Source organism: Podarcis gaigeae (genome assembly GCF_964106915.1).
Source record: "Podarcis gaigeae genome assembly, chromosome: 14".
Lineage (NCBI taxonomy): Eukaryota > Metazoa > Chordata > Lepidosauria > Squamata > Lacertidae > Podarcis > Podarcis gaigeae.
Genome location: NC_139690.1, coordinates 45,434,184 through 45,461,213, shown reverse-complemented (window position 1 = coordinate 45,461,213; position 27,030 = coordinate 45,434,184). Strand labels below are relative to the sequence as shown.

The window sequence follows — 27,030 nt, the reverse complement described above, 5'->3', positions numbered from 1 at the left end:
AGTGGTTGAATTGACTGGCTGAAGATATCTTGCTGGCTGTGACGACAAATCTAATCCTTTCCACCCGCTTGTTCATTTCCGTGTGGCGTTTGTAGAATGCTTTGCAGGAAGTAGATTGTGTCCGTTGGTCCCACCTCTCCACCTCTTCCATTCTGCCAACCCCAGTTGCTATCATTATCGCTATTAATGAACGTAGTGCTTTGCAAACTGCAAGGGGGCAGGTCCCTGCTGCAAGGAGGAGCTGGTGTTCTCAATTCCTTGAAATATTCAAAAGCTAGCGGAGCAAGGACTGCCCTACAGTTCATGCCCATGTTGATGGCAGGGCATCTGCATCTCAGTCTACAAAGGACGGGGGATATCCCTTGGCGCAGATTCCTCGTAGAGCAGCTGTAAGCTATGGAGGAAGTGGAGACTGAGTCACAAGTCTGGATGAGGCATGGTGTGCTCCTCTTCTCCCCACCCACCCCCTCTTATGAAAATACAGTGGTGCCTCGCAAGACGAAAAGAATCCGTTCCGTGAGGCTCTTCGTCTAGCGGTTTTTTCGTCTTGCGAAGCAAGCCCATTGACAGCTTAGCGGATTAGCGCTATTAGCGGCTTTTAGCAATCAGCTGATAAGCGGCTTAGTGGCTTCGGAAAAGGGGGGGGGGAAACCTGCAGGAACTCGCAAGACATTTCGTCTTGCGAAGCAAGCCCATAGAGAAATTCGTTTTGCGAAGCGCCTCCAAAACAGAAAACCCTTTCGTCTAGCGGGTTTTCCGTCTTGCGAGGCGTTCCTCTTGCGGGGCACCACTGTAGCAACTTGGCATGCTTTGTAGAAGCCTTCTCTGACCTGCTGCCCTCCAGATGTTCGGAACTATAACTCCCATAAGCCCCAGCCAGTGCAGTCTTGCCCATGTGCTTTTCAGGCATGTGTTCATAGTCCTATGACCTACAAACAAATTTAAAAAGCAGCAGCAGCAGCAGCTGACATTCCCAGGAACCTGAGTCCTGTACCCTGCTGTTCTCTGGAATCAAAGGAGTTGCACAAGCTCGGTCATCTCATCATATTTCCTGGTCATTTTGGCTCCGGGCAGCTAATCATTGTTAAGCTACTCCTGTGTCATTCCTTTGGGACTCTTCAGGGGGTTCAGCAAGCTGCATTCAGCAGGATACGCCTGTAACGTACCTGAATGCACAACACTGCCTTGTAGGGAGGCAAATCACTTTTTATTGTAGTTACAGATAGGTAGCCGTGTTGGTCTGCCATAGTCAAAACAAAAAATTCCTTCCAGTAGCACCTTAAAGACCAACTAAGTTAGTTCGTCTTTAAGGTGCTACTGGAAGGAATTTTTTGTTTTGACTTTTTATTGTATTTAACCATAAGCAAGGGGCAGGCTAGGGGCTGAATGTGGCCCTGCAAGGATTCCTCTCTCCCCGAGCCATGCCCCTTCCTGGCCCTGCTGCATGCTCCCCTGGACTGTGTTTGCCTGTGGGAATGCATCCTTTAATTGTGATAATGCCTCTTCCTTACCTGGATGGAGGACAGAGAGGGCCTGTGTGTGTTTTCCATGGCTGAAATGCAATCCACAGTGCAAGAACCGCTTCTGTTGCTGCACTCACCTTTGCATCTTTTGTCTTCAGCCCCACTCACCACTGGCATGCAGCTCCCAGAAGTCTGCCCATAAGGGAACGTGACCCTTGGTCTTAACAGTGTTCCCCTTCCTCTGCTGTAGGTCCCCAGTGGGTGCTGGTGCCTATTGGGACTGGGAGGTGGGAGCCCAACAGTAGGTGGCGCCAGAGCCGATAGCAGACAAAGCCAGCTCATTCTAGTTCTGCCCCCATCCTCCTCCTCCCTGCTAAGTTCTATATACATGGGTATGAAAGAGGAGGAAGCTGGCAGGCAGGGACTTGCTAAGGATGATGGGGCAGTGCCCCATTTGCCTGAATGGAATAGCCAGCACCTGCATAGGCTATTTTGGTGAAACACTGGTCCTAGTGAATGCTGGAAGTCACTAGGGGTGCAAATGAAGCAAAACATTATCTTACACCAAGTCCAGACTCTTGGTCTATTCAGCCCAGTTTCTACAGGGTCGCAGGCAGAGGGAGGCCACATTTTCCATCACCAGCTGCTCCTCATCCTTTTCAACCTGAGATGCTTCCCTGAATGGAATCTGGGGCCTTCACGCAGAGCTCTGAGCTGCCAAGATATTCAGAGTGCATTTTGGGAGCTCCCACAACTAGCCACAGTTGGGAGGCACAATGCAGGGTTGGAAACTTCCCCAACTGAACAGGTGTCAATTTGGGACTCCAGCAGAGCACTGGATGAAGAAGAAGAAGAAGAAGAGGAGGAGGAGGAGGAGGAGGAGTTTGGACTTGATATCCCGCCTTTCACTCCCCTTAAGGAGTCTCAAAGTGGCCAACAATCTCCTTTTCCCTTCGTCCCCCACAACAATCACCCTGTGAGGTGAGTGAGGCTGAGAGACTTAAGAGAAGTGTGACTAGCCCAAAGCCACCCAACAGCTGCATGTGGAGGAGCTGGGAAGCAAACCTGGTTCACCAGATTACGAGTCCACTGCTCTTAGCAACTACACCACACTGGTTGCTTTCATATCCCATAGCCCCACCCAAGGAGCTGAGTTGGAATATATAGTTCTCCCATTTCATAAAGTGAAATGCGCTTTGTAAAAATCAATTTCCTTCATTCCCCGCCCCCAGCCCCCGTTCAGTGTTAAGTGGCAGGGGTGGCACTGTTTCTTAAAGGACCACCTCTCATCTTTTTAAAAAAGGAAAAGGAAGAAGGTCATGTTGCTAAAAGGATGCGCCTCAAGTGTACACCTAAAGAAACATAAAAGTGTGAATGCAGCTTACATCTCTTTCCACACACGATTGACTGGTGTTCCCTGCCAAGGACATACTGGTGGGTGAAACAGGCTTTACTGCTGTGTAATGTGTGGAATGGATTTAAATGTGGCAGCCACTGAGGTTTCACAGCTAGGCTGCCCAACTCCAACCTTTGGGCATTCCTCCTGTTTGCTTGTACCTCTTCCTGGTTGGTAGGCTCAGGGATGAATGAGCAGCTTTCGTACCCAAGAATGGGAGCTTCCACTTGCTTCAGTTGAAGGCTGTAGTTTGGAAAAGAACCAGGCAGCTCTCAGAGTCTTTTCAAGCTCTGCTCAAGGGAATCCTGGAATTCCTTGGAAATTTTCTCATGTCAATCTGCATAATGGGTTCTTTCGGCGCTGTTTCCATTTATCACTCTTCATTTTCCTGTTTAACGGGATCAACAAGTTTGTTCGAGGAAAATAAAATGGGGAGTCACAAACTTAAATAAGCTACAAATACTGTTTATTCAGGCATTTGATGACTGAAGGACACTGTTCCTGGCAACCCTGAGATCACTGGCTAAGAGAATGATTCTAACTGCTTTTAGAATGCTTTTTTAAAGTGTTTTGTGATTAAAGCGTTAGCCCCTCGCCTGCCTGGGCTCCTCTGGGAGGAAGGGCAGGATATCAGTTGAATAAACAAATAAATGAAATTACTTTGAAATCCAATAAATCTGTGGCACCTTTTCCCTTTCTCACCAAGGGCAGGGGGGTTTCTGCTGATCCAGACATCCCTCTTTGCTTTTGTGGAGGAGTTTAAGAAGGCAGAACAATAGCTTGAAGTGCCACAGGGAATGGGATTTACAATATCTGTGGCTTTGCTTCTCTGGAGGAAGGGAACTGTAGCACAGTGGATAGGAGAGAGCATCTGCTTTGCATGCAGGTGTCCGTTCAACCCCCAGCATCTTCAGGTAGGGCTGGTGAAGATTCCCTGCCTGAAGCTCTGGAGAAATGGTCCAGCTCAGGGTCGGGTAGCTCCCTGTTATCCTCTCAGTTCATGAGGGCTAAGGAGCATTGTGTTTCATGAACTAGTCTACCCTGCAGGGCTAGTGAGAGCACTTTGGAGATAAGAGACGGGAAGCACAAGTGAATGGGGTATGTCTCCGTCTTCTGCAAAACGTAGAGGGTTCCGTGTCAGATGGTGATACGGAAAGGTTTTTCCTGGAGGGAGAAAAAACCTCGATGTACTAAATCAGTGTTGTGAGCTTTCGGCCTTTTCTCAGCGAAAATCATTTTATCCCCATTTCTTTAGTAGTTTAAATTCATTTCATGGAGGGAGAGGAGAGGTCTCTCCACATTTGTTAATCATGACTTCTCTGTAGAACCTCCAGGCTCAGAGACAGTCTTCCTCTTGGCTACCAGTTGCTGGAGAGCAATGGCAGGAGAGGTGTGTTAGCTTCAAGCTCTTCCTAGAGGCATCTGGTTGGCCAGTACAGGCAACAGGGTGCTGGAACTTTTTGTTCTGCTCAAGCTGCAGGGCTCCTGAATGAAACCTTCATGCCCAGTGGGTGCATACAACAGGGGGTATTCTCTTTCCTGCCCTGTCCTGCTTTCTGGCTTCCTAGAGGCCTTTGGTTATCCACTGCAGGGAGCAGGATGATGACACTAGTTGGACCACTGGGCTCTTCAGATGTACAGTGGTACCTCGCAAGACGAAATTAATTCGTTCTGCGAGTTTTTTCGTCTTGCGATTTTTTCGTCTTGCGAAGCACAGACTTTGGAAAAGCTTCAAAAATCACCAAAGTCTTCAAAAACCTCAAAAAAGGCTACCACACCGCGTGCTATGAGTTGCTCCTCGAAGTCAAGTCGCAACTGCACCCCCTGAATGCACGGTTTTAAGAAAAAGGAAACGAGCTTGCAAGACAAAGGAAACAAACTTGCAAGACATTTTCATCTTGCAAAGCAAGCCCATAGGGAAATTTGTCTTGCGAAGCAACTCAAAAAACGAAAAACTCTTTCGTCTTGCGAGTTTTTCGTCTTACGAGGCATTCATCTTGCGAGGTACCACTGTATGCCTTAATTTACCTAACAAAGCACTGAACCTCATGCAACATTTCATGGCTTTCTCTTGTTCCTGTTGGCCAGTGTAGCTTAGTTTTTCTCATTCCAGCTGATGGCATCTGTCCACAACACGTCCATTGTCCCTATCCTTCTGTGAGGAAGTGCTTTTGCATTTCTGGCCAGCTTCCCTCTGTGTAAACTCTTGCTTTCCCTCCCTTGCAGGTTTTGCCGTAGCCCAGTGCATCAACCAGCACAACCCCTCGCCGCTTTCATCTCCATCCCCTTCGTCCAGCGGAAGCACCGGGCGCTGTGATTCTGCCACCAGCTCTACATCGATTCCTTCCATGGTCCAGAGCCCGTCAGGTATTGAAGCCTCTTGCTCTTAGCTCCTGTAGGCTGTTTTATAGACTCTGCAGGGGTTTTAAAGAGACTTCCTAATCTTAATATTTTATCTCCTGTTCGTTAAACTTGTTTTGGAAAGGGCACCCGGGGTGGGCGGTTCAAGTGAGTCTATACAAAACTGGGGGACAAATTATACGAGATTTTGTTTTTCCCAGTTCTGGCTTCAGGCCTGCAAGTCAGGCAGGTGGGTGAGCTTGGCAGGCCATTCTGCATCACTCTCTTGGTTCAAATTCTATGAGAGAACAATATTGCTTGCTGCAGGATCCTGCGTTAAAACGCTTTGTGCTAATGCTTAACTTCTTCGCCTGCTGGAGCTCAGACCATTCCAGAATCCACACTCCCCGACTGAAAATCCTATTCCTACGATCCCAGATAACTTAAGATCTGGCATGGCTGCTCAGCAGTAAGACAAAGGCGCTCTGCACATGCTTAAAGGCACTGTGGGTCATTTCACACATTCCTCAGCACTGAGAACAAGTTGGACTCCTGGTTCAAATTTAAGTCAAACTTGAATTTCAAATTTAATAATAAGCTCTCCAAAAAAAAAATCAAGTGATCTCTCTGTCCTTTGGCACTTGTGTTTATATCCTGATTCTTTATTTCCATTGAAATGATCTGACTGCTTAATCTAAATGTGTGTGTATGGGAGTGAAAACTAAATTTCAAGGTCATCTTTTAAGGAACATTCATGGTGCCAAACAAGATGCCCACCCTAGATGTAGTTCAGGGATGGAGAACCTATAACCCTCCAAATGATGTTGAACTGCAGCTCCCATCATTCCTGACCATTGTTCATGTTGGCTGGGGCTAATGAAGTCCAGAAATACCTTGTGGTGGGGGACAGGTTCCCCATCCTTCCTTTTTAAGGAATTGGGCGTTGTTGGCTACCAGGAACAACTGCAAAATATTGCTTCATTCCTCAAATCTAGTAACCTTTGCATTTTGTGTATGTAGTTTTAACAGCCTGATCCTGCTGTATAAATTTTGAATTGTACTCTCCTCCTTTTTCCTTCTCTTCCCCTCCCACGAGTAACTTATTTTGCAGGGATGCTTTTTTTTTGCTTTTTTTTTTTTTTGCAGAAAACCTCCACAGGCAACTTGTCTGTGCCATAGTGACCTTAAACTCAGCACACCTGTATTTCATGGGTATCATAAACTCTGGAAATGTACAGGCTTGTTAAAAGCAAATGCTGGTCTGCCTTCATACAAATGCATTTGCTGACAGGCTATTGATCTTCTGTAGAGGTTTCCAAGGAAGAAGAATGAGGTGATTGTGTGTGTTTTTTCCAGCCTTTGTGCAGAAGTTCCTCCTCCCACCCCAGCTTTATTTTCCCCACCCACACTTGATAGACGGCACTGACTTGGACTGCCGGTGGGGTGTTTGCTCCACCACATGTTTAGCCTAGTTGTGTGGGTCTGAATTAAATTAAAGCCCCAAAATGGGAGTGGAGTCAGCTGTTCCTTGTTAAAATCTATTTCCAGCAATTACTGGCAGCTCTGTGTGACATTAGCAGTCTTTAAACACGCGGCTAACAGTTTACATCCTAAAAAGCGGAGTAGGTGTAGTATCATTGGGAAATGAAAGCTCTGCCTTCTGAGGGAGGGTTTTATTAAAGAACTTGTATTCCTTGGAAAACCACACACTTCACGACGAGGAGTTAACTTTCCAAGCTGGGCCCTTGCCGTGATGGATATGAGCTGCTCAGACAATCAACCTGTTTCTTCTTCTTCTTGGTTCCAGGTCACAAATACTGATCCGCAGTATCTATCTAGTGTCCCTCCGCCCCTTGGCTGCATCGTGGCAACTTTCATCCCGACTATATTTTATTTCATTATGTCAGGATTTTTTTATTAACTTATGTTATCTGTTCCACTGAGAAGCAAGGGGCAGGGGCCTTATTTGTAGAGTGTGGCCACACCTCCACAGTTTCACTTAAAAATGTGAAATCATGTTCTGCTCTAATCACCTGGAACCTAAACTGATGCTGAAGGCAGCAATGCACCCTTTAATATTACAAAACCTGATTGAAAGCAGACTGCTGTATTAGAGAGGGGGAATAAAACCCATGGAGCTGAGAAGCACGGTTTGTGCTATGAAATTAAGGCTGTTACAGTTCTACTTTATCAATGCTTTGATTTATTTTAGGAACAAAGGTTTTTCTACTCCAGAAGTAATTGTTTCTTATTTATTTCTTTATACAAATATTTATCTACTGCTATTCATAACAATTGAAACTTTTAAATAACACATAAAACAATATGATAGAGAATATTTAAAAGTTACAGTCAGAAATCAGCTAACCATTGTGGAAAGATGCATTCTTCATTGGCTGCATAATAAGCATGTAAGGTTTTCAGCAGGTGTTGAAACAGAGCTGAAACAGAAGACAGACTAAGGACTCCATTTCTTGTTGTCATTAAATGAGCCTTGCCTTGTCTTGGGAAGTGAGGAAAGTCCCTTCTCAGTGCAAGGATGCCAGCTGCAAACCTTAAACAGGTGTGTGTGTGTTTTTACGAGCACTTTCATTCAGATCAAAGCACGTTCCCCAAACTACTTTTGCCATCAACGCATTTCACAATCCGGGAGCCGCCGTGCAGTCCCTTGGTTGCCTAATTAGTGAAATGGCTTTGTCTGTGGGTTAAGCAATCCTTCCTCCCCCTTGTCCGCAGCACTGTCATTGACTGTGTCTTATGCAAAAGGCACAGATGAGATAAAGCTTTCGCGTTACTTCTGACGGCAGTCGAGAGCTTGCCCAACTCATTAAGTAAGCAGCCTGCAGTAATTCTGACGGGTTCTTACGTCATCCCAAAGCCTACTAAGAGCTCTTCTACACTAAATTTGACCCCTCGCCTTTCCACCTTTCACCAGAAGCATTGTCCTCCAGAATCCTCCCAGCTCATCCTGCGCAATAGACGCCAAAGAACTGTTGCTAAAATGTTCAAATTAGTTGCATTCTTTGTTTCATCAGTACAGCAATATCTTCCTGCCTTTCTGCCTTCATGCCTTCCTTCCTGTGACCTTTTGGGGTAACATGCTGTAAGTGTTATCCATAGCTTGCATCCATGATTCAGATAAGGAGCTCAGGAAAGGGCCAGGGCGCTGTTTTTCCTTCTTTTAGGGTGAAAAGTTGGTGTTTTAGGAACTTCACAGGGCATTTTACACACACACACACACACACACACACACACACTTTAAAATGCATGTGGTTTTCTTCTAAGCTTCTTGCCTGTTTAAAAGGGACAGCACAGAGGAGGGCTGAGAGAGTTGTACAATGTCATGTTTGGGGTGTTGTCTGAAACTTCACCTTTCTGCCCTCGTCTGGATTGCCCAGGGCAGGCAGGTCGCCTGTCTTGCTTCTGAGCCCCGCAGCTTCTGAACAATGCAGTCCAATTGTCACTGTCTTTTTCTAATATTTCCCAATATTTTGGCCATTTGGCCTCCATACTGGGTCTTTTTCGGGCCTTAGCATCCAGAGGGGAGAGCCACCTCGGAGTTTTGTTTTCCAATAAGTCTTTGTATTTTGTCCAGACATTGAATACTGCTTTCCTGACAATATGGTTCTTAAAGGCCTTATTGATCTTAACTTTGTCATACCATAAGTATGCATGCCAACCAAAAGCGTTGTTAAAACCTTCCAAATCCAACACATCAGTGTCTTCAAGAAGTAGCCAGTCTTTTAGCCAGCAGAAAGCTGCGGCTTCATAGTACAGCTTTAAGTCTGGCAGGGCAAAGCCCCCTCTTTCTTTCGCGTCAGTTAATATCTTAAACTTAATTCTGGGCTTTTTGCCCTGCCAGACAAATTTAGAAATATCTCTCTGCCACTTCCGGAAACACTCCGTCTTGTCCACAATTTGCAATGTTTGAAACAAAAACAACATCTTTGGCAATACATTCATCTTAATAGGGTAGTGGTTCTCAAACTCCCCCCCCCCCCCCGAGCCACACTTTCAGAATAAAAACTTGCTTGCACCAGACTGATTTTTTTATTTATAAGGAATACATCGGAAAATGAAAAGAAACAACTCCTAGCAGTGCTTGATTTATAACACAGAACACAACTACTTTATAGTATGATCGTGGGACATCCATAAAGTTTAAAACAATGCAGAAGAACATGGATCATTCCCAAAATATAATTATAAATGGGCCTCTTACATATGTACCTTAAGTATGCATATAAACTCAGTGAGATGTATGAGCTTGCTTTTGCTGGGTAATCTCGTTTATATTAGGTTTAATTTGCGACAAACAAGCTCTCATCTCCTCATCAACACAAAGAAGCCTTTCTCTTCTCTGACCTTTCATATTGAAAAACCCTGTTCACCACAGCATGTCTTGGAGAACTGCAGGAAGAATGTTTCTGGTTGTATATCCAAATTATTTGGATACCATACCATACTGCACAGAAATGTTTAAATGTTTCTTTGATCGCCCTTGAATCTTCCTGCCACACTCTTTGAGAACCTCTGCCCTGGGGCACATGAGATAAGAATTCTGGACTGAAAAGGCGCAGAGGGAGAGGATCATATTAGAGCTCTGCTGAAAATTTCTCAGCCGTGAGAAAAGAAATTGCACTGCAAAACATGTCAAAGGGGAGATAAAGAAATTGGTGAAATTCTGAAGGGTGTGTGTGCCTGGTTTATATCACGCTCGCCTGCCTTTTGAGGCGGCTGAAGGGTGCTTGAGAGTGCCTTTTCTTACCTCCATCTCACTGAGTGGTCTCTGCTCCTGGAGAATATTGCCAGAAGGAAACTCCTTCCACAATACTTTTTTCAGGCAGCCTGGGGAGGTGCCAGAGTGTTGGGAAAATGTTTCCTGGAAAGGGGGGGGGGGGAGAAACACGCCACCCTCTGCCACCTTGCTGCAACATAGTAAGCTCAAATCCCAGCACCCACCGAAATTCTGAAGTGTCCTGAGAATGAAGACTTTAAAAAAAGATTGTCTAGGCTTTAGGCTGTTATTAATTTATTAGTTGTTGTTTTTAATCTACAATTTACCATATGGTCCCAGGGTGGGTTTTATAAAGTTTGTATACTGCTGGTTTTAACTGCTCTCCACAATACGCATAGTGTTGTTTTAATGTGATATTATTGTGAGCTGACTTAGGCTGCCTTTGGAGAGGAGAGACAGGTAATAAATTTGGGGGGAAAGATAATTTTAAACAATTGTATCTACTTAGATCCCCTCCCACGTCGTTTCTGGTTAAGACAAACCATCATCTTGATCATTATTGCCTATTATTAATATTGTTGTGATTTCATTTCTTTTTCTAGTCCACCCCAGGATAGTTAACAATAAAATGCAACGTTAAAACCAAGTTAAAACCACAGTGTGGATAGATGACCCTCGGATAGATGACAATTCCTTGAACCTATTATATAATAAAATATGCAATTCAGCAGTAGACTGCCTTGTAGCCCACTGGTAGAGCACCTGCCTTTTACGCCAGAGGTCTCAAGTTCCATCTGTGGCATCTCCTGGCAGCACTAGGAAAAAAACCCTGTCTGAAACCCTGGAGGGTTGCTGCCAGTCAGTGTAGACAGTACTGATCTAGATGGACCAATGGGTCTGACTTTGGTATACAGCAATGTTCTATCTTCTGATACGCTGCAAAAACTGGGGAAAGTAAGTATTAAGCTAGCCCCTGAATGAGAATAATGTGCCGGGCAATCTGATCACAACAACGAGGGAGTTCCCTAGCCAGAGTGCCACCACAAAGAAGGCCCCGCTTCACCCACTCCCCTACCAGAGTCCCATTCACCAAGGGCACCACAAACAAGGGCCTCACTGGCAAAACTTGCAGCCCAGGCATGCTGTGAGAGAGGCAGTCATTCAGCAATTTGGATTCCGCCAGCGCCTTGAATAGGACCCAGTCACTGACAGCCAGCACAGTGCTTCCAGGATTGCTGTAATGTGATCCCATCTTACTTCCCCTAAACCACCAACAGGCAGCAGTGCTCTGCACCGGCTGCAGCTTCCAGGCGGCCTTCAAGGGAAAAAGCCCTCTGTAGAGTTCATTGCAGTAGTCAAGCCAGGCGGGGCTTATCAGAGCACAGACAACTGTAGGTGGGTCATCCCCATCCGAGAAAGTAAAGTTTAGTCAGTGGGTATCAGAATGTGCTCGGGTCCTTGTTGCGAATTTCGCGTAGGCATCTGGCTGGCCACACTGAGAGCAGGATTAGATGAGCCATTGACCTGATCCAGGCGAGCTCTTCTTAACGTTCTTATGATGACTGTCACCGCTATTGGCACTTTATCTCTGTATACATAATACGCTACTGAGTCTCCCAAGTGATAGACAGGCACTTTAGGCGTGTGGGGCTGCCATATTGCAGTCTGCCATTGCCGGTTTCCCTCGGCTTACGGAAGTGTTTCTAGCGTGGTTGGGAAAGGCTGCTGCTGCTGCTGCTTAGAACACACAAATTTGACTCCTCTCCCATGTCCTGTGTTGTTCTTCGAGTCTGAGCTCCAACCCTCTGTAGGAAACATATTCCGTCGACACGACCCTGGATCTTCCATCATGGCTGAATCCCACACATGACGATGTTTGTTGCACCTGCTGTTCTGTCTTGCTCTTTGTTCCACTGAAACGATGTTTTTCCAGAAATCTTCTGTGTTTGCAAAATTTTGTGGTGTTCTGTCTGTCTTCCCTCCCCGTTCTTTTTTTTTTAAAAAATTGCTTCCCATTGGATCTTCTTTTTTTTCTTTTTTTTTAAAGAAAAAAAATGTGCTGCACTTAGCTTTGACTGTAATCCAAGTGCTGTATTTTACAGGCTTCCTTTCTCGAAAGGGTAGATTTATCTGACATCCTAATTTATCGCTCGCTCTGGGGGAGACGGAGCATCCTCCGGCAATTTATTACCATTAAGTGGGATGGAATATTGCTAACCCACGAGAAATCTGTAAAAAATTGCTCTTGCCTCTTTTTTAAGTGGGTCGTCGAGGTTCCCCTCCCCCCTTCCCCATCATTTTGAACCCGAAAGCATTCCTGTTTCCTTCCCTGGCGCTTAGCCGCTGTCATCGCCTGGCAATCCTAAGTCGAGCCAACCTGAACACGTGGCATTCTTGAGGACGGTTTGTGTACTCGGTAACAGGGGGACCTCTTCTCGGCCTCTCGAGGCTTCCGAAGAGAGCGAGACCGCAGGATGCCAGCTGTTTGTGAGCATGTTTGTGGTGTTGGTGATGGTCGTTTTGATGTTTACTCTTAATACAGCCTCCCTGCAACCCCCTGGGGTACCTCCTGATCTTTTGGACCACAAATCCTGGCCGGCAGGCCTTGTGGCCCGAAACCTCTGGAGGACACCTGGTTGGGGAAGGCTGCTATAACATGTCTTCTTCCTTCCCATCTCTGTGAGTCCCCACCCCATGCCCTCTCCCCACCCACCCAATTGTTAATGGCTTCATGTGATCTATTGCTGTGTTTTCCTCTAGTTAGGCCTGGCAGGAAAGGACGGCGGCGGGTCTTCAGTCTCTCGGAGGCTGACAGTCACGGTGGACACTGGGTTTAGGCCTTCCGGCAGCAGCTGGAGCAGCATCAGTCCTTGCAAAATCCCTTCAGGCAGGTTTCTCCTTGGATGTGTATGTGGTGTATGGCTCCCCTTCTCACTCCCCTCGTCCTCCCCAAAAAAGAGATTACCCGGCCAAGGGAGCGTTGCTGCGATCCTCTTCCACACATGCAGAAACAGCCAGCTGCTGTTCACAATGCAGTATTTCACATCCAGGGTGCGTAGAGGCCTTTTCCACCCTTCCTGGCTAATTCCCCTGAAAGGGAGCACCTTGGTTGTTCAGCCTAGCTTCACCCCATAGCCACCCCCTTGCTTTCTTCCTTGAAACAAAGAGCAGCTCCTCCCACTGGGTTGCGTCCACCGGAAAAGGTGGTCACAAGGTTCAAGATGCCAGACTCCTGTATCTTTTGGCTCTTGGGTAGCGTAAGGCTCTTACCTGGCCCCTGAGCTGTCGGCGGCTTAGCGTTCGGCAACTGGGAACTCGCCTGACAGCGGGCGATCAAGGGATGCAGGTGGGAGCATTTCTGCCCCCCTGCCGTAGCTTCAAGCATCAGTTCAGATAGGTGAGAATGAACCCCAGTTCTCAAAACCTTTCAGCAGGAATTGGTTCAGGCAAGCTGTGTTCACAGCATGACGGAATTGGAGTTTTGTGTTTCCTTTCAGTTTTTTTAAAATGTGTAAAGTCTGTGTTGCTGCTTTCTCTGTATGTTGGACGCTTTTTGGCTCCCTTTCTTACAATATTGTTTGCCACCTGCTTTTATTTGCAGCCATTGTCCTTCGAGGCCATGATCAGTTTGCTTCTATATATTTTGAGATCTGCCTTTTCCTTGCAAAGCGGGGAGCTTCCTTAGGTTCTCATGAGAATTTGAGGCACCCCCTCCATTTCCCCAGATCATTGAATGCCTGTCTCAGGGCATGGGGAAACCATGGCCCTCCTGAAGTTGCTAGACTACAACTCCCTTCACCCCTGACCATTGGCCACATTGACTGGAACTGAGTCCAGCAACATCTGAAGGGCTGCAGCTTTCCTATCCCTCTCCAAACTCTTTAATTTGTCTAGTGCATCTTGCCATTAAGGTGCTATTTCGTCCAAACACTGGTGGCAGTGGCAGGGACTTCATTTATTTACCTTTCAGGGACATTTCTCTTTACACCAAAGTCAAAGCAAGTAAGGACAAGCATTTCAGGACAGAAAAGTACTTTCCCCACAAACATTCAGGCATAGAAATTAACCCAAAAGGTGCTCCCTTTCCATTCTGACTTGATTTTCTCCTCCCCATGCCTCTTCTTTATGTTTTGGGTGGATGAAGACAGATAGGAAGCCTCCTCCTGCGTGCATTTTTGACATGTGAAGACTGACAGTGAGCCACACACATCTTGCAAATCTCCATCAGGCCACTTGCAGACCTTGCATGGCCGTGAAAAGCTAGATGTCCCTTGGATTATGCCACCCGCCACCATCAGTCCTACTTTGCAACAGAGCTCGTCCAATTCTATCCCATAATTCTAGGGAAGAAGGCTGGTGTGACTATATAGCCTGCTGCATTGAGGAATGACAGCCAAAGATTCCCCGGCCTTCATCTTCGGCTCTCTTTGAATTGCGGCAATTTGAAGGGTGAATTTTACTTTACAGGGAAAGCTTCAGTCGATAGCATTGATCAGTCAATTAATCCTCATAGCCCAACTGAGAAGTGCTATAGAGATTGTGCTCATTAATTACTCAATGTCTCTCGGCTTGCCGGCATATCGGACAGCAGAGACTAGCATGGTCCCAGCGGGTACAGATTCCAGTAGTGCAAAAGAAAGAAACCTGTCAAAGCTGTCTCAGCAGTAACCCATCTTCTCCAGCAGCACCCCCTGGTGCCCTCCAGTTTATATTGGATCACTCCCCACATCATACCTGACCATTGGCCATTCTGTAGCTAATGGGAATTGTCAGCCAACAAAACCTGGATGGCACCAGTTTCGGGAAGGCTGATCCACACCCAACACTGAACTGTGCAGGGTGATTTTTTAAGAGACTATTGGCTGAGGTACACGTTCTTACACAAGCCCTTGGGCAAGAAGCTAGAAAAGACCTCTTTGGTTCTCATACACGTTCTGTGATGTCCTTGCCTATCCTAAGGTCCATAGTGCAGCTGGGAGTTGTGTCCAGAATCTCTTGTAACATTATAGGTGATCCTGGGGCCCAGGATCCTGGGGCCCTTTCTTCCCGTGCTGCTTCATTGCAGGCCCTAAATGTTTTATTATTATTCATTTGTTCATTGTTACATTTCTGCCCCACATTTACTCCAAGGAGCTCAAGGTGGCATACACGATTCTCCCCATTTTACTCCAATCTCCCCATTTTATCCCCACAACACTGCTTTAAGGCTGTGAGACTGTGACTGGCCCGAGGTCACCCAGTGAGCTTCATGGCTGAGTAGGGATTTGAACCCTGGTCTCCCGGGTCCTAGTCTGACTTTCTAATCCCTGTGCTACAGATGAACTTGCTTGTACAGTCTGGACAGTCCAGGCATGAAGGAAACGGTTAATAATAATAATAATAATAATATACCCCGCCTATCTAACTAGGTAGCCCCAACCACTCTGGGCAGCTTCCAACAAATATAAAAACACAGTAAGACATTAAAAACTTCCCTATAGAGCGTTGCCTTCAGATGTCTTCTAAAGATTGTATAGTTAAAGTGGTACCTTGGTTTTCGAACATAATCTGTTCTGGAAGACCGTTCAACTTCCAAAACGTTCAAAAACCAAGGCGCAAAGGACGGCCTGCAATTTCAATGGAGAAAATGGGGGGGGGGGGACTCAGCAGAAGCCGTTCGTCTTCTGAGGCCCATTTGAAAACAGAATCAATTACTTCCAGGTTTTCAGCATTCGAAAACCAAAACGTTCAGCTTCCGAGATATTTGTAAACCGAGGTACCACTGTACTTGTTTCCTTGACATCTGACAGGAGGGCGTTCCAAAGGGCGGGTGCCACTACCACGAAGACCCTCTGCCTGGTTCCCTATAAGGTTCATGTATCACAGTGAGCGAGCCGCCAGAAGGCCCTCAGAGCAAGATTTGTGCAGCCAGGAAGAGACTGGCCATACCCTGCTCTCCTTATTAGTGTCTATCCACTTCCAGAGACAGCGCCTGGACTGACAATTCGCGTGGGCTCAGTTTCACAACACATCATTCTAGTTCCCATTCTTCCTAGTGTTTTTTCCCCTTGGGCTTTAGAAGCCGCAGAAGCTGCCTTATTCCCAGGTCAAGCCAATGGTCCACCAACCAGCAGTGGCTCTCAGAAGGTTCTTCTAGTGCCGAGGATTGAACCTGAGACATTCTGCATGCAAGATGTTGTACCACTGGGCTGCAGCCCTTCTCCGTTCATTGTTATTTCCTTCTCCCACTCCCCTTACCAAGATAACTGAACTGGCTCCAATGGGCCAGACCGTTGTCCCATCTAGCCTAGCAAGATCTACTCCAGCTGGCTCTCCTTGGCAGAGAGAGGGGCCTTTCCAGGGATGGAACCCGACGTAATTGTTATTTTAAACTTTAAAAAACCATGTTCTGCCAACGACCTCCCCATTACTGAAAACTGGCTGGAGTTTTACTCCCTCCCAGCTGACTTCCTTCACATCATGTTTTCATTAGGCCAGCTCCCTTGCTTCTGTGTGTATATAACTCCTCCCTCCCTCCTGTTCTTGCGGAACCCCCCCCCCCCCAAACCTCCAACAGACTGTACAGAATCCCAAGCTCAAGAGTAGACATTCAGAGGACCTGCGATCTCCAATCTTTTGTTGCATCCTTCCCTATGAGCCTCTGCGATCAGGCGTCCCCACCACTTGCAATCTTCCATTGTGTCCTTCCCTCTGAACCTCTGCGATCAGGCATCCCCACCACTTTGCCAGCACAGACTGAATTGGTCTACGTTGTATTTGCATTTTTGGAATTCAAGAAAACGCTGGTGGTGTTATTGGTTTCTCCCCCTCGCCCACTCTGAGCTGAAGCGACTCTGCCTTTTTCTCCTCTCCCTCCTTTTTTGGCACAAGCCCTGCATCTTTAAGCAGCAAAACACAAAAAACCTTCTTAAAGGGGTGGCACACCCTCCCCCCGCTACATATCTTCTCTTCAAAAATGTGGGAAGGATTGGGGAGGGAGAGAAAGAGCAATGGGTGTCACCATTTCCTTCACAGCTTTTGGTCTCCTTTCCTTACAGAGCTGCGGTTTGGGGCTGCCAAGCAAAGCAAAAATTAAGTTATATTTCCCGGACATTAAAAATATGCATTGGCTTGAAGTCCTCTTCTGTGAAAATAATAAGCATAACCAACCCTTTACCCATGAAAGGAACTGCTGTCTATCATTTCAACTCCACCCAGCTCTCTCATTTTCCCCACTGTACTCAGGTTTAATTCTCAGCTTCCCTCTTCCCTTTTCTTCCACTGCTAGTTTTGGCTTTGTAGTGTTGTTTTTTTAAGTTATGCCTCTCTGTTGGATTTCTGTTAATTCTGCACAAGCAAGAGTTCCGTTTGAGAATGCCAAATCCATTGTGTCCACCACTCACTGCATTGCTTCGAGGGTCGTTCTGCAGATACCTTGTGCTGAAAGGGAGACATTGGAGTTGGTTTGCATTCGGCCAACTTGCCCAGTCCAACCTCCTGAAACAATATGCAAACCAAAGTGCTGCCAACCTTTTGAAATTTGCACTTCTATGAATTTTGCAATGCGGTTTTCCAGCCACCTAGTGCATTCAAAAATGTATATGCTGGGGCGAGGTGTCCATTAAATTGCACACGATAGTGAAAACAGTGTACAAACTGCATTATGTCAGGGGGACGTGCTCAAAATGTTCATACACATCAAAATGTATGAATTAGGAGGAAATTGCACAAAAAAATGCTGGAGAATATCCATGAGGATTTTTTTTTTAATTGCACACTGAGAGCAGATAAGTTTTTAGAATAAGAAAGTGAATGATGCTGTCAGAACAGCAGGGTAAAAATATTTTTGTGGGAAGTGATAAGAGAGTGCTTTCTGAGGTCAGTGGGGTCCCCGGCTCTTTTAGAGGCCAGCAGTGTCGCATGATGCACTTAGAGGAGATTATGTGCCCATCTGAACCAAAATGCCTGGAGCAGTTGTCTCTTGGGTGTCACAAAAGCTGGGGATGTTCTGCAGCAGTCACACAAAGAGAAACATGAAGGGAAACACAGCTACTGAAATTGCATTGCTTGGTGCAGCTATTTCCCTCTTTAGTCAAAGCTCACCCGTCCAGGGCTTCTTTCGCCCAGTTTCTTTCTTTCTTCTGGACAAAGCCATCCATGCCTCTGTTGCTGTTCTTGTTTCCCAGAAATCTGTCTCTTTATGCCCAAGGGTCCTTGTACCCAGAAGTGCCTTGAATTGGGGGCTGCGTCTGTCAGTGGACACCCACAGGGGTCAGGGATTGCTCCCTGAACAGTATCTTCAGTACCAACCAACATAAGAGGACCGAAAGTGAGATTGTGCAGGGACAATCTGTTAAAGCTTCACAGCCCATCATTGTTTTATTTCCTTCTAAACCTGCATTACAGTTTTAAACTTCTCAGAGAGGAAAGCAGGGAAGCCTGGAGGTAAGGATGGCAATAGCAGTATCACAGAAATAACCACAAAGCAGTAGGAGGCATTAAAATATTATGCCGCAAACAAGTCAGCAAAAGATAGTAAGACCTTGCCTAAAAATGCAAATCCTTATCATGCTGTATTCTCAGTTGAGAGAGTTCGTCTTCCTCTTTGGCGATCACTTGTAGCCAAGTAAGATTGTCTTCCATCGAGAAATGTCTAGCTAGTTAACAGTGTTTCTCAAACTTAGGTCCCCAGCTATTGTTGGACTACAACCCCCATCATCCCTAGCTAGCAGGACCAGCAATCAGGAATGATGGGATTTGTAGTCCAACAACAGCTGGGGACCTAAGTTTGAGAAACACTGGAAGATACCATAGGTCAGCCTTCCCCCAGCCCTGGCCCCCTGCAGATGTTTTGTGCTACCACTCCCAGCAGCCTGCGCTGACGGCTTGACGGGAGTTGTAGCGCGAACCATTTGGAGAGCGCCAGGTTGAGGAAGTCTGCTGTAGGTGGACCTGGTGCCTCCCCTAGATGTGTCCCTTTCCTGATCTCAGCAAACGGAAAGAGATAACAGTTGCAAATCAGAGGTCCTCTTTGTTGCTGGAGGGGCAAGGTCACATTTTCATAGTCTTTTTTTCAATTTCAATTTTTAAAAAGCCCTTTGAGAGTGGAATACGTTTTTAGAAGAAGGGATTAAATAATGCTGTCAAAACAGCAGGGTAAGAAGAATTTCGTGGGAAGAGATAAGAGGGTGAGTGAGGGAAGCCAGAGAAAGGCAAGGCGAGCAGAGTTTGCAAGTAAACACTGGAAATAAACACTGAGTTGGCAAAATTAAAACCACAGTGTTGAGTTTTTGTATTTGCATGAAGGTTCTGCAGAACTAACCCTCCTTCCATACTGTTTTTTGTTTGTTGTTGTTTTAAGCTACAACAGCTCCTGGTTCTTGCCACAGGTGCAATGTAGTCAAGTAGCACTTTCCACAGGTTAACTAGGACTAAAGCTGCACCAAAGGTCCGGGTCAGGGTCAGGCAGCTGTCTGTGTTGCTAGAGAGGCATGGGAAACCTTGTGCAACCTTTGGCCCTCCAGATCTCACTGGACTACAAGTCCCATCAGCCCCAGCAAGTGCATCCAAAGAGCAGGGATGATGGGAGTTGCAGTTCAGCAGCATCTGGGATGCCAAATCTCCCCCTGCACCTAAACTAGGTTATCATTGAACCCACAGGTGACTTGAGGCCAGACTGTGTCTGAACTGAGATTTGAGCCCAAGCCTCCTTTTCACCACCCTGAGAAATTTTGTTTGTTTGCCATGCACAATATTATCCTTTTACTGCAGCTATGCCCCACTTTTTTTCTCCAAGGAACTCAACGTGGTGCTCAAGGCGGTTTCTCCCTGTCCCCATTTAATCCCCACAACTATCCTGTGAGGTAGGTTAGGCTGAGAGGCAGAGACTGGCTTAACGTCACCCAGGGAGTTTCCTGGCTGAGTGGGGATTCGAACCCTGGCCTCCCAGGTCCTAGTCCAGCTCTCTTTGCCGCATTGATTTCCATCTGAAGAGGCGGCCCTTTTCGGTTAGCGATAATGCTTGTTACACCCAGGCATGTAATATGGTTGTTTTCCTTCTCTCTCTCTCTCTCTCTCTCTCTCTCTCTCTCTCTCTCTCTCTCATTCGCCTGAACAGATGACTCAGCAGCCACTGAGCAGCCCCAGGCATCCTCCGGTCACTTGCCGGCAGCGGACGACTCTTCTGCGCACAACTCAAAATCTGGCAAGAGGAGCACAGAAGCGGAAATGGCCAATTTATCTCCCAGCCTCATTCCTGCCCCGCAGCCCACCATCTCCCTCATCTCAAACGACAGCACGGACACCTTGAGCGTGGAGTCCCTGACGCTGGTCCCGCCCATTGACACGGACAGTATTCTTGCCGTCGGCGGGAATCAGCCGCCAGCCGCCGAACCAGGTGTTTCCACAGAGACCGACGGACAACAAACTTAGCCGCGCGTCAAACCGTGGCTCAGAGCGTCGGGGACGCGAGCGAGCAAGCACTCTCCTTGTTCCCGCAAGCAGTTGAGCCAGCGGAGGCGTCACTGGCTGCTTAGCGACGTCCCTCAACCCGTGTCCATCTGCGTCTCTTGATGAAAATTCAGCGTGCAAGGCAGGCTTTTAAAAATAAAGATGGGAGGAACCTCAAGCTTCAGTGCAGGACTGGCCTTGCACGCTGGTGTTGCAGGGAGGCGGGAGGAAAGAATTTAAGGGAATTGGTGGCGGACGGTATTTTGGAAGTACCTGGCTGCTGCTTCCTCTTTTCTGTTGCTTGTTTTTAATGCCACTGTCACAGTCCCACCTTCAAAAGCCATGACTGCAACCGAGCAAACTAAACTCTGTCGTGATCCGAACCAGTTTTCTGTCCATGGGGTGCTTTTCCACTTCATTTGGAGGAAAGGGCCGTCAACCAAGGAACTTTAGTAGGGTGTGTGTGTGTGTGTGTGTGTGTGTGTGTGTGTGTCCCATTTGGGCAAAACTTCCTTCTAGCCTGCTGAGTTCTAGTTTTCGTTTTGTTCGGAGGCATGAGCATTCTGTTGGGAATCCCAGCCAAGCTGGCCGCTTGTATTTATAGCACTGTAAAACTTTAATATCCAACTTGCGTGTATTCTGTGTCTGAAATAATTTTAACTTGAAGTTGTACGCACATCTGTTGGCGGGGGGTGGGGTGGTTTTGCAAGCAAACACGAGAAATTCGGGTCTTTGGCATAACTCTAAAGGGCTTTATTTGGAGGAACACATGGGGGAATTGCGGGCAAAGTTTTGTGTAAGAGATTTCAGAGGAATGTAAAATATTTTAGCATACTGATGTCCTCGTTTATTTTGTGGCTTCTTTGTCGTCGTCCTTGGTGCTCTCCTGCCGCGGCAGCCTTCAGGAGGAACTTTGTTTATATCCTCATAAATCCAGTTCACATCCTACTGGCATTAGTTTCTGGGTACCACCATGCATTCTACTCACTTCTCAAGCAGGTAAAGAGACCTGCCCTACCATTAAACAGAGTGAGGCAGCTGCCTCGGGGGGCAGATGCTCAGGGAGAACAAGCAGCAGCCCCTCACTTGTCCCCCAAGATCTTTTAAGGTAGCCAGTTACCCCAATGAAGGAAGCTGTCGTCACCAGGGTTAAAATAAGCTTCAAGTGCCAGTTCAGTTGGATGCTTTAGGTAGAATGAGAAGGCAGCCTCTAGTCCAGCAGTTCTCAACCTATGGGTTCCCAGATGTTGTTGGACTACAACTCCCATCATCCCTGAGCTCTGGCCTTGCTAGCTAGGGGTGATGGGAGTTGTAGTTCAGCAACATTTGGGGACCCACAGGTTGAGAAAGGCTGCTCTAGTCCTTTGCTAGCAATTGTTCTATTATGTTTCACACCTGTAAGGTCCTAGCAATGTTTGGGATTCAGCAATTGAGTCCCATAAACAGAAGCCCTGTGCAAGGACTTCTATTTACACAGCGGGGCTGTCCCCCCGTGTGCCCCCCAAAATTGGGAAAGGAAGGGGAGGGGGGATTGTTTTATCTGGCAAGCTGCAATGCTTGTCCTGGCAGAATGATAGACATAGTGCAGTGTAGAATTCCTCCCAGCATTAAATCAATTAAATTAATAGTCAAGCGCAGGGGTCAACGGACTTTTTCAGCAGGGGGCCGGTCCACTGTCCCGCAGACCTTGTGGGGGGCCAGACTATATTGGGGGGGGGGAGAACAAATTCCTATGCCCCACAAATAACCCAGAGATGCATTTTGAATACCGTATTTTTCGCTCTATAGGACGCACCCGACCATAAGACACACCTAGTTTTAGAGGGGGAGAACAAGGGGAAAAAAATCTCTCCCTCTCTGCGCAGTGCCCCTTCAGCTAAGTGGCAGGAGAAGCGGAGCCCCTTCCATTTCTCCTCCCGCTTCACTGAAGCGGCGCTGCCCAGAGAGGGAAAGTTGTGCAGCTCCTCTCCAGCGGAGCGAAGCCAGGAGAGCAAGAGGGATTGGTGCGCACCGATCCCTCTCACTTTCCTGGATTCAGTGAAAGCAACACGAAGCCTCCGGAGCGCAGCGGGAACTCCCACTGCGCTCCGGAGGCTTTGGGCAGCTATCCCTGAAGCCAGGAGAGCAAGAGGGGTCGGTGCGCACCAACCTCTCTCACTCTTCAGGCTTCAGCGAAAGCAACGCAAAGCTTCTGGAGCGCAGCGGGATCTCCATGCAGCCATGGAGCCTGCATTCGCTCCATAAGATGCACACACATTTCCCCTTAATTTTTGGAGGGGAAAAAGTGCGTCTTATAGAGCAAAAAATACGGTAAAAGGACACATTCTACTCATGTAAAAACACACTGACTCCCGGACTGTCCGCAGGCTGGATTGAGGCGGCGATTGGGCCAGATCCAGGCCCCCGGGGCCTCGGCTTGCCTACCCATGGTCAAGAGAATAGGACAGGACCTAAAATCTTCAGCATCAAGGATAAGAGGTGCATTGTCAGCAAACATTGGAAACGATGTAATGAAGGTTCCACATTGCCCCTTTGTGAGGAGGGATCGCCACAAGTTGAGGACTGTCGTAGAGAAAGCCTCTCCTACCCTGTCACCCTTTGAACTTCTACCAAGAGCTCCCCCTCTTCTGATCTCAACACTGTAGGGAAGGATGCAATCTTTCAGATGTTTGGGGCCAAAGTCATTCAGGGCTTTGAATGCTAATGTGAAAACCTTGAATCGAGCCCAGAGACAAACGGGTAACTGGCTGTTTTAAAACTGGCGTCGTATGAGTCCTATAAGGAACCCCAGCAAGTAATCTGGCCCCTGCCTTTTGGACTATTTGAAGTTACTGAGTCATCTTCAGCAGATGCACATTACAATAATCCAGTCTGGAAGTTAGCTGAGCATCAAATACAGGGGCCAAGTCATCTCTGTCCAAAAGTACAGACAGCCTCTTTGCTGCCTGATCCTCCAGTGACAGCCCAGGAGAACTAGCCAAGATGACTATACTCTCAGTGGCGTAGCGTGGGTTGTCAGCACCCGGGGCAAGGCAAGTAATTTGTGCCCCCTAACCCGTGGTTTTGCACCCCCTAACCCTAACCCCCAGATGTTGCAGCCGGCCCCCCCTGCACCCCCCACACTACGCCACTGTATACTCTTCCCTCCACCGGCTGAGACAGGAATGCTCCTGAAAAGCAGTTCCTGAAGACCACAGAGGGAGACAGTGTTCTTGTGCTCAGGTCATCTGAGGATCACGGCAGTTTGTAATGCAGTGGTACCTCGGTTTAAGAACAGTCCTGTTTACGAACGATTCGGTTTACGAACTCCGCAAAATCGGAAGTAGTGTCCCGGTTTACCAACTTTACCTTGGACTAAGAACGGAATCCAAATGGTGGAAGGGCACCGGTGGCAGGAGGCCTCATTAGGGAAAGCGTGCCTTAGTTTAAGAACAGTTTCAGTTTAAGAACGGACGTCCGGAATGGGTTAAGTTTGTAAACTGAGTTACCACTGTATTGTAATAATGGTTGGCCACTGCAAGAACAGGATGCTGGACTAGATGAGCCATTGGCCGGATCCAGCAGCATTGGCCGGCTCTTATACAACCCTAAAGTAAAAGTAAAGGGACCCCTGACCATTAGGTCCAGTCGTGACAGGCTCTGGGGTTGTGGCGCTCATCTCGCTTTATTGGCCGAGGGAGCTGGCATACAGCTTCCAGGTCGTGTGGCCAGCATGACTACGCCGCTTCTGGCGAACCAGAGCAGCGCACGGAAACGCCGTTTACCTTCCCGCCGGAGCGGTACCTATTTATCTACTTGCACTTTGACGTGCTTTCGAACTGCTAGGTTGGCAGGAGCAGGGACCGAGCAACGGGAGCTCACCCTGTCGTGGGGATTCGAACCGGCAACATTCTGATCGGCAACTCCTATGCTCTGTGGTTTAACCCACAGCGTCACCCGCGTCCCTATACAACCCTACCTGTAATCAAAATACACCAGATGTTTTCTTTCTATTCTCACAGAAACTCAAGTCTGTTGTTTCTTGTTAATTTGGGACTCCACAAGGTTATGCTCCTGTTGAAAAGCCTTTGCTTTGTACCAATAACCTTTTCCTGACCCCATTTTTCGGTCGCTTCTGGTTCAAAGGCTTCTTCCCCAATACAGACACTTGGCAGCTTTTGCTGAGCGCTCGCGTTGGCGCTTCTTAGGCTGTGCAGGTTAAGGGGAAATAATCTGCACATCAAGGGCTGGGGTTGGAGGCAAGCTAGAAAGTGACCTCTTCTCGGTTTCCCTCCCTGGATGTTTTCTGTTCATTCCTGGGATATACCAAAGCGGTTAAAATCAACACTCTGGGAAGGAGCTGCTGCATTCAGATTACCAGAGTTCAAGGACACATTCTAGCCAGGCAAGGAGGATGCAAAGATGGGGCAGTGAGGGGTGTGGCTGGGGACAGTTCTGAGGGCCGGACGGAGAGCTCTTGAGGGCCATATTTGCCACACACATGCACACCAGCCCTAGCTTTGCTCATCAGAAGTTTAAAGCCAGGCGATGGCTGGCATTATATAAATCACATACATAAAGTAAAACAGACTGACTGGTCAACTTGAATCTGCTGGCGCTGAAGGAAAGTTTTTCCAACTGCTGCTTTTCAGTATTTCAATGACGCAAATGTTCTTGGAAATCGAGCAGGCACAGGATCATGTCCTGAGGGGAGAGACCACCTGTGACCGTGAACTGCTTTTGGAACGGTGCCATCCTCCCAATAATCTAATGTCTGGGAGAGATAGATGGCTGGAGAACCCAAGGGCTTCATTGTTCATTTTCCTGAAACCAAGCCAAGATCTTGTAAATCCAGTGAAGTCATGCTGACATTCTGATGGGTGGATTTTGGTTGCATTTCGTTTTCATTTCCCCTTTTGTAGCATACGGGTTTATTTTTAAAATATTCATGTTTTCCCGCACTCTTCTGTTCGAGACCGTTACAGCTGCTCCCAAAATTTTGCACCTAAGATTTGTTTTGCAGTCAACAAACATCCAACCAATTTTTGCCCTCTAGGGTTTTGCAAACGGTTGCAATGGCCTTTCACAACCAGACATCCTTCTCCTGATTTATAATAGCTTCTGAAAATACTTTGTTAACACTGGCAATTCCACAACGTATACCACGTAATCTGCCCCGTTCCCTTAAATCTCCACGAAGTGGCATCTAGGGTGCTCAGAATTCTCATCGCAACTGGGCTATAGCACTAGAGGTTTGGTTTATTTAAAAATGTGTTTTACAGCAGCCGCTTTCACACTGTGGGTACGCCGAACTGAATATGAATTCAAGAACTGTTCTTGGAATTTTTGGAAAGAGTCCAAGTGAGATCTAAAGGGGACTTATGATGCACGACGTTCATTTAGCAAAGTTAAGTATCCAACACATCATTGACTTTAGAAGATGCCTTGCAGACCTAGACCTAGAGCTACTATCTTATATATGGGCAGACAGAAAAGATTTTAGGGCCAAAAATAGCTACGCTGCTGTTCAAATCAATACAACCCAGCTTGTAAAGTTATGATGTGGTAATTAAGCTGTGGAATGTGATTGATCGCTCCCGGGCTCCCGAGCCAGTTGGCTCTCGAGTAAACGACCAACACTTCAGAAGTACAATAATTAGCCAGTAATTGAGTGCCTTGCCACAGATAGTAAAGTAGATTTGATTCACAAAACCGAAGGGAAGCCATGGAGATTCTTGCCCGTTTTGTCTTGCTTGCAGAAATGGCGCAAAGTTCGTTCTCGTGTGAGCCAGTGTTAGAAACGGATGTGAAAGGGGCCAAATGGCACCTTAAACCTAGGATATGGGCGCAGCAATGGAATGTCTAGGTAAAGGTAAAGGGACCCCGACCATTAGGTCCAGTCGTCGCCGACTCTGGGGTTGCAGCGCTCATCTCGCTTTATTGGCCAAGGGAGCCGGTGTACAGCTTCCGGGTCATGTGGCCAGCATGACTAAGCCGCTTCTGGCAAACCAGAGCAGCGCACGGAAATGCCGTTTACCTTCCCACTGGAGCGGTACCTATTTACTTGCACTTTGAGGTGCTTTTGAACTGCTAGGTTGGCAGGAGCAGCGACTGAGCAACGGGAGCTCACCCCGTTGCGGGGATTCGAACCACCAACCTTCTGATCGGCAAGTCCTAGGTTCTGTGGTTTAACCCACAGCACCACCCGCGTCCCTGTCAACGGAATGTCTAGGCCCTTTTTTAATGTAACAATAACACAAAGCTGAAAATGAATGAACTGCCACTAAAATATTATGTTCCTTTTTCATATGGTCCAGTCCTTCCCCTGTCCACCCCTCTAATAACCTTAAGAGGGTCTCTCCTCCAGTCTCCAGAGAGTAGTTGGAAGTGGGGGGGCAGAAAAAGGTCCTCTTTTCCTTCCACTCTGCAGTTATTATCTGAAATCTTAGGCGCGGTACTGCGCCCAGAGCTCAGAAACTGCTCACACTAATGAAATTCCCTGTCGCAAAATACGCCTAGAAGAATGGGAGTTGCGAACACTGGTGTGAGCCCAGAACTTACCGTATTTTTTGCTCTATAACACGCACCAGACCATAAGACACACCTAGTTTTTGGAAGAGGAAAACAAGGGGGGGGGGTTCTGAATCCCATAAGCCAGGGCAGCAAGTGGGATCTCTGCGCAGCGA

General features: G+C 47.3%; 2 protein-coding genes across 4 annotated transcripts in view; one reads left to right on the top strand and one right to left on the bottom strand.

Moving 5' to 3' along the window:
* The window catches only part of CLEC16A (C-type lectin domain containing 16A), a 96,838-nt gene extending 75,635 nt beyond the window's left edge, over positions 1-21,203 (top strand). Inside the window, exons 22-24 of one of the 3 annotated variants that reach the window (XR_014557765.1) lie at positions 5,086-5,226; positions 12,698-12,824; positions 20,034-21,203. Coding sequence is in view for 2 of the 3 variants with exons in the window: in XM_083711352.1 (XP_083567478.1) it covers positions 5,086-5,226; positions 12,702-12,824; positions 20,034-20,347 (578 nt within the window). In the remaining variant the exon portion in view is untranslated. The remainder of the gene's footprint in view (positions 1-5,085; positions 5,227-12,697; positions 12,825-20,033) is intronic. The other 2 variants (XM_083711352.1, XM_083711353.1) reach the window with 2 other exon arrangements.
* Positions 1-27,030, bottom strand: part of LOC310831093 (myosin-11) — a 1,553,087-nt gene that overhangs the window by 1,256,140 nt on the left and 269,917 nt on the right. The gene's annotated exons all lie outside the window — the stretch shown is intronic.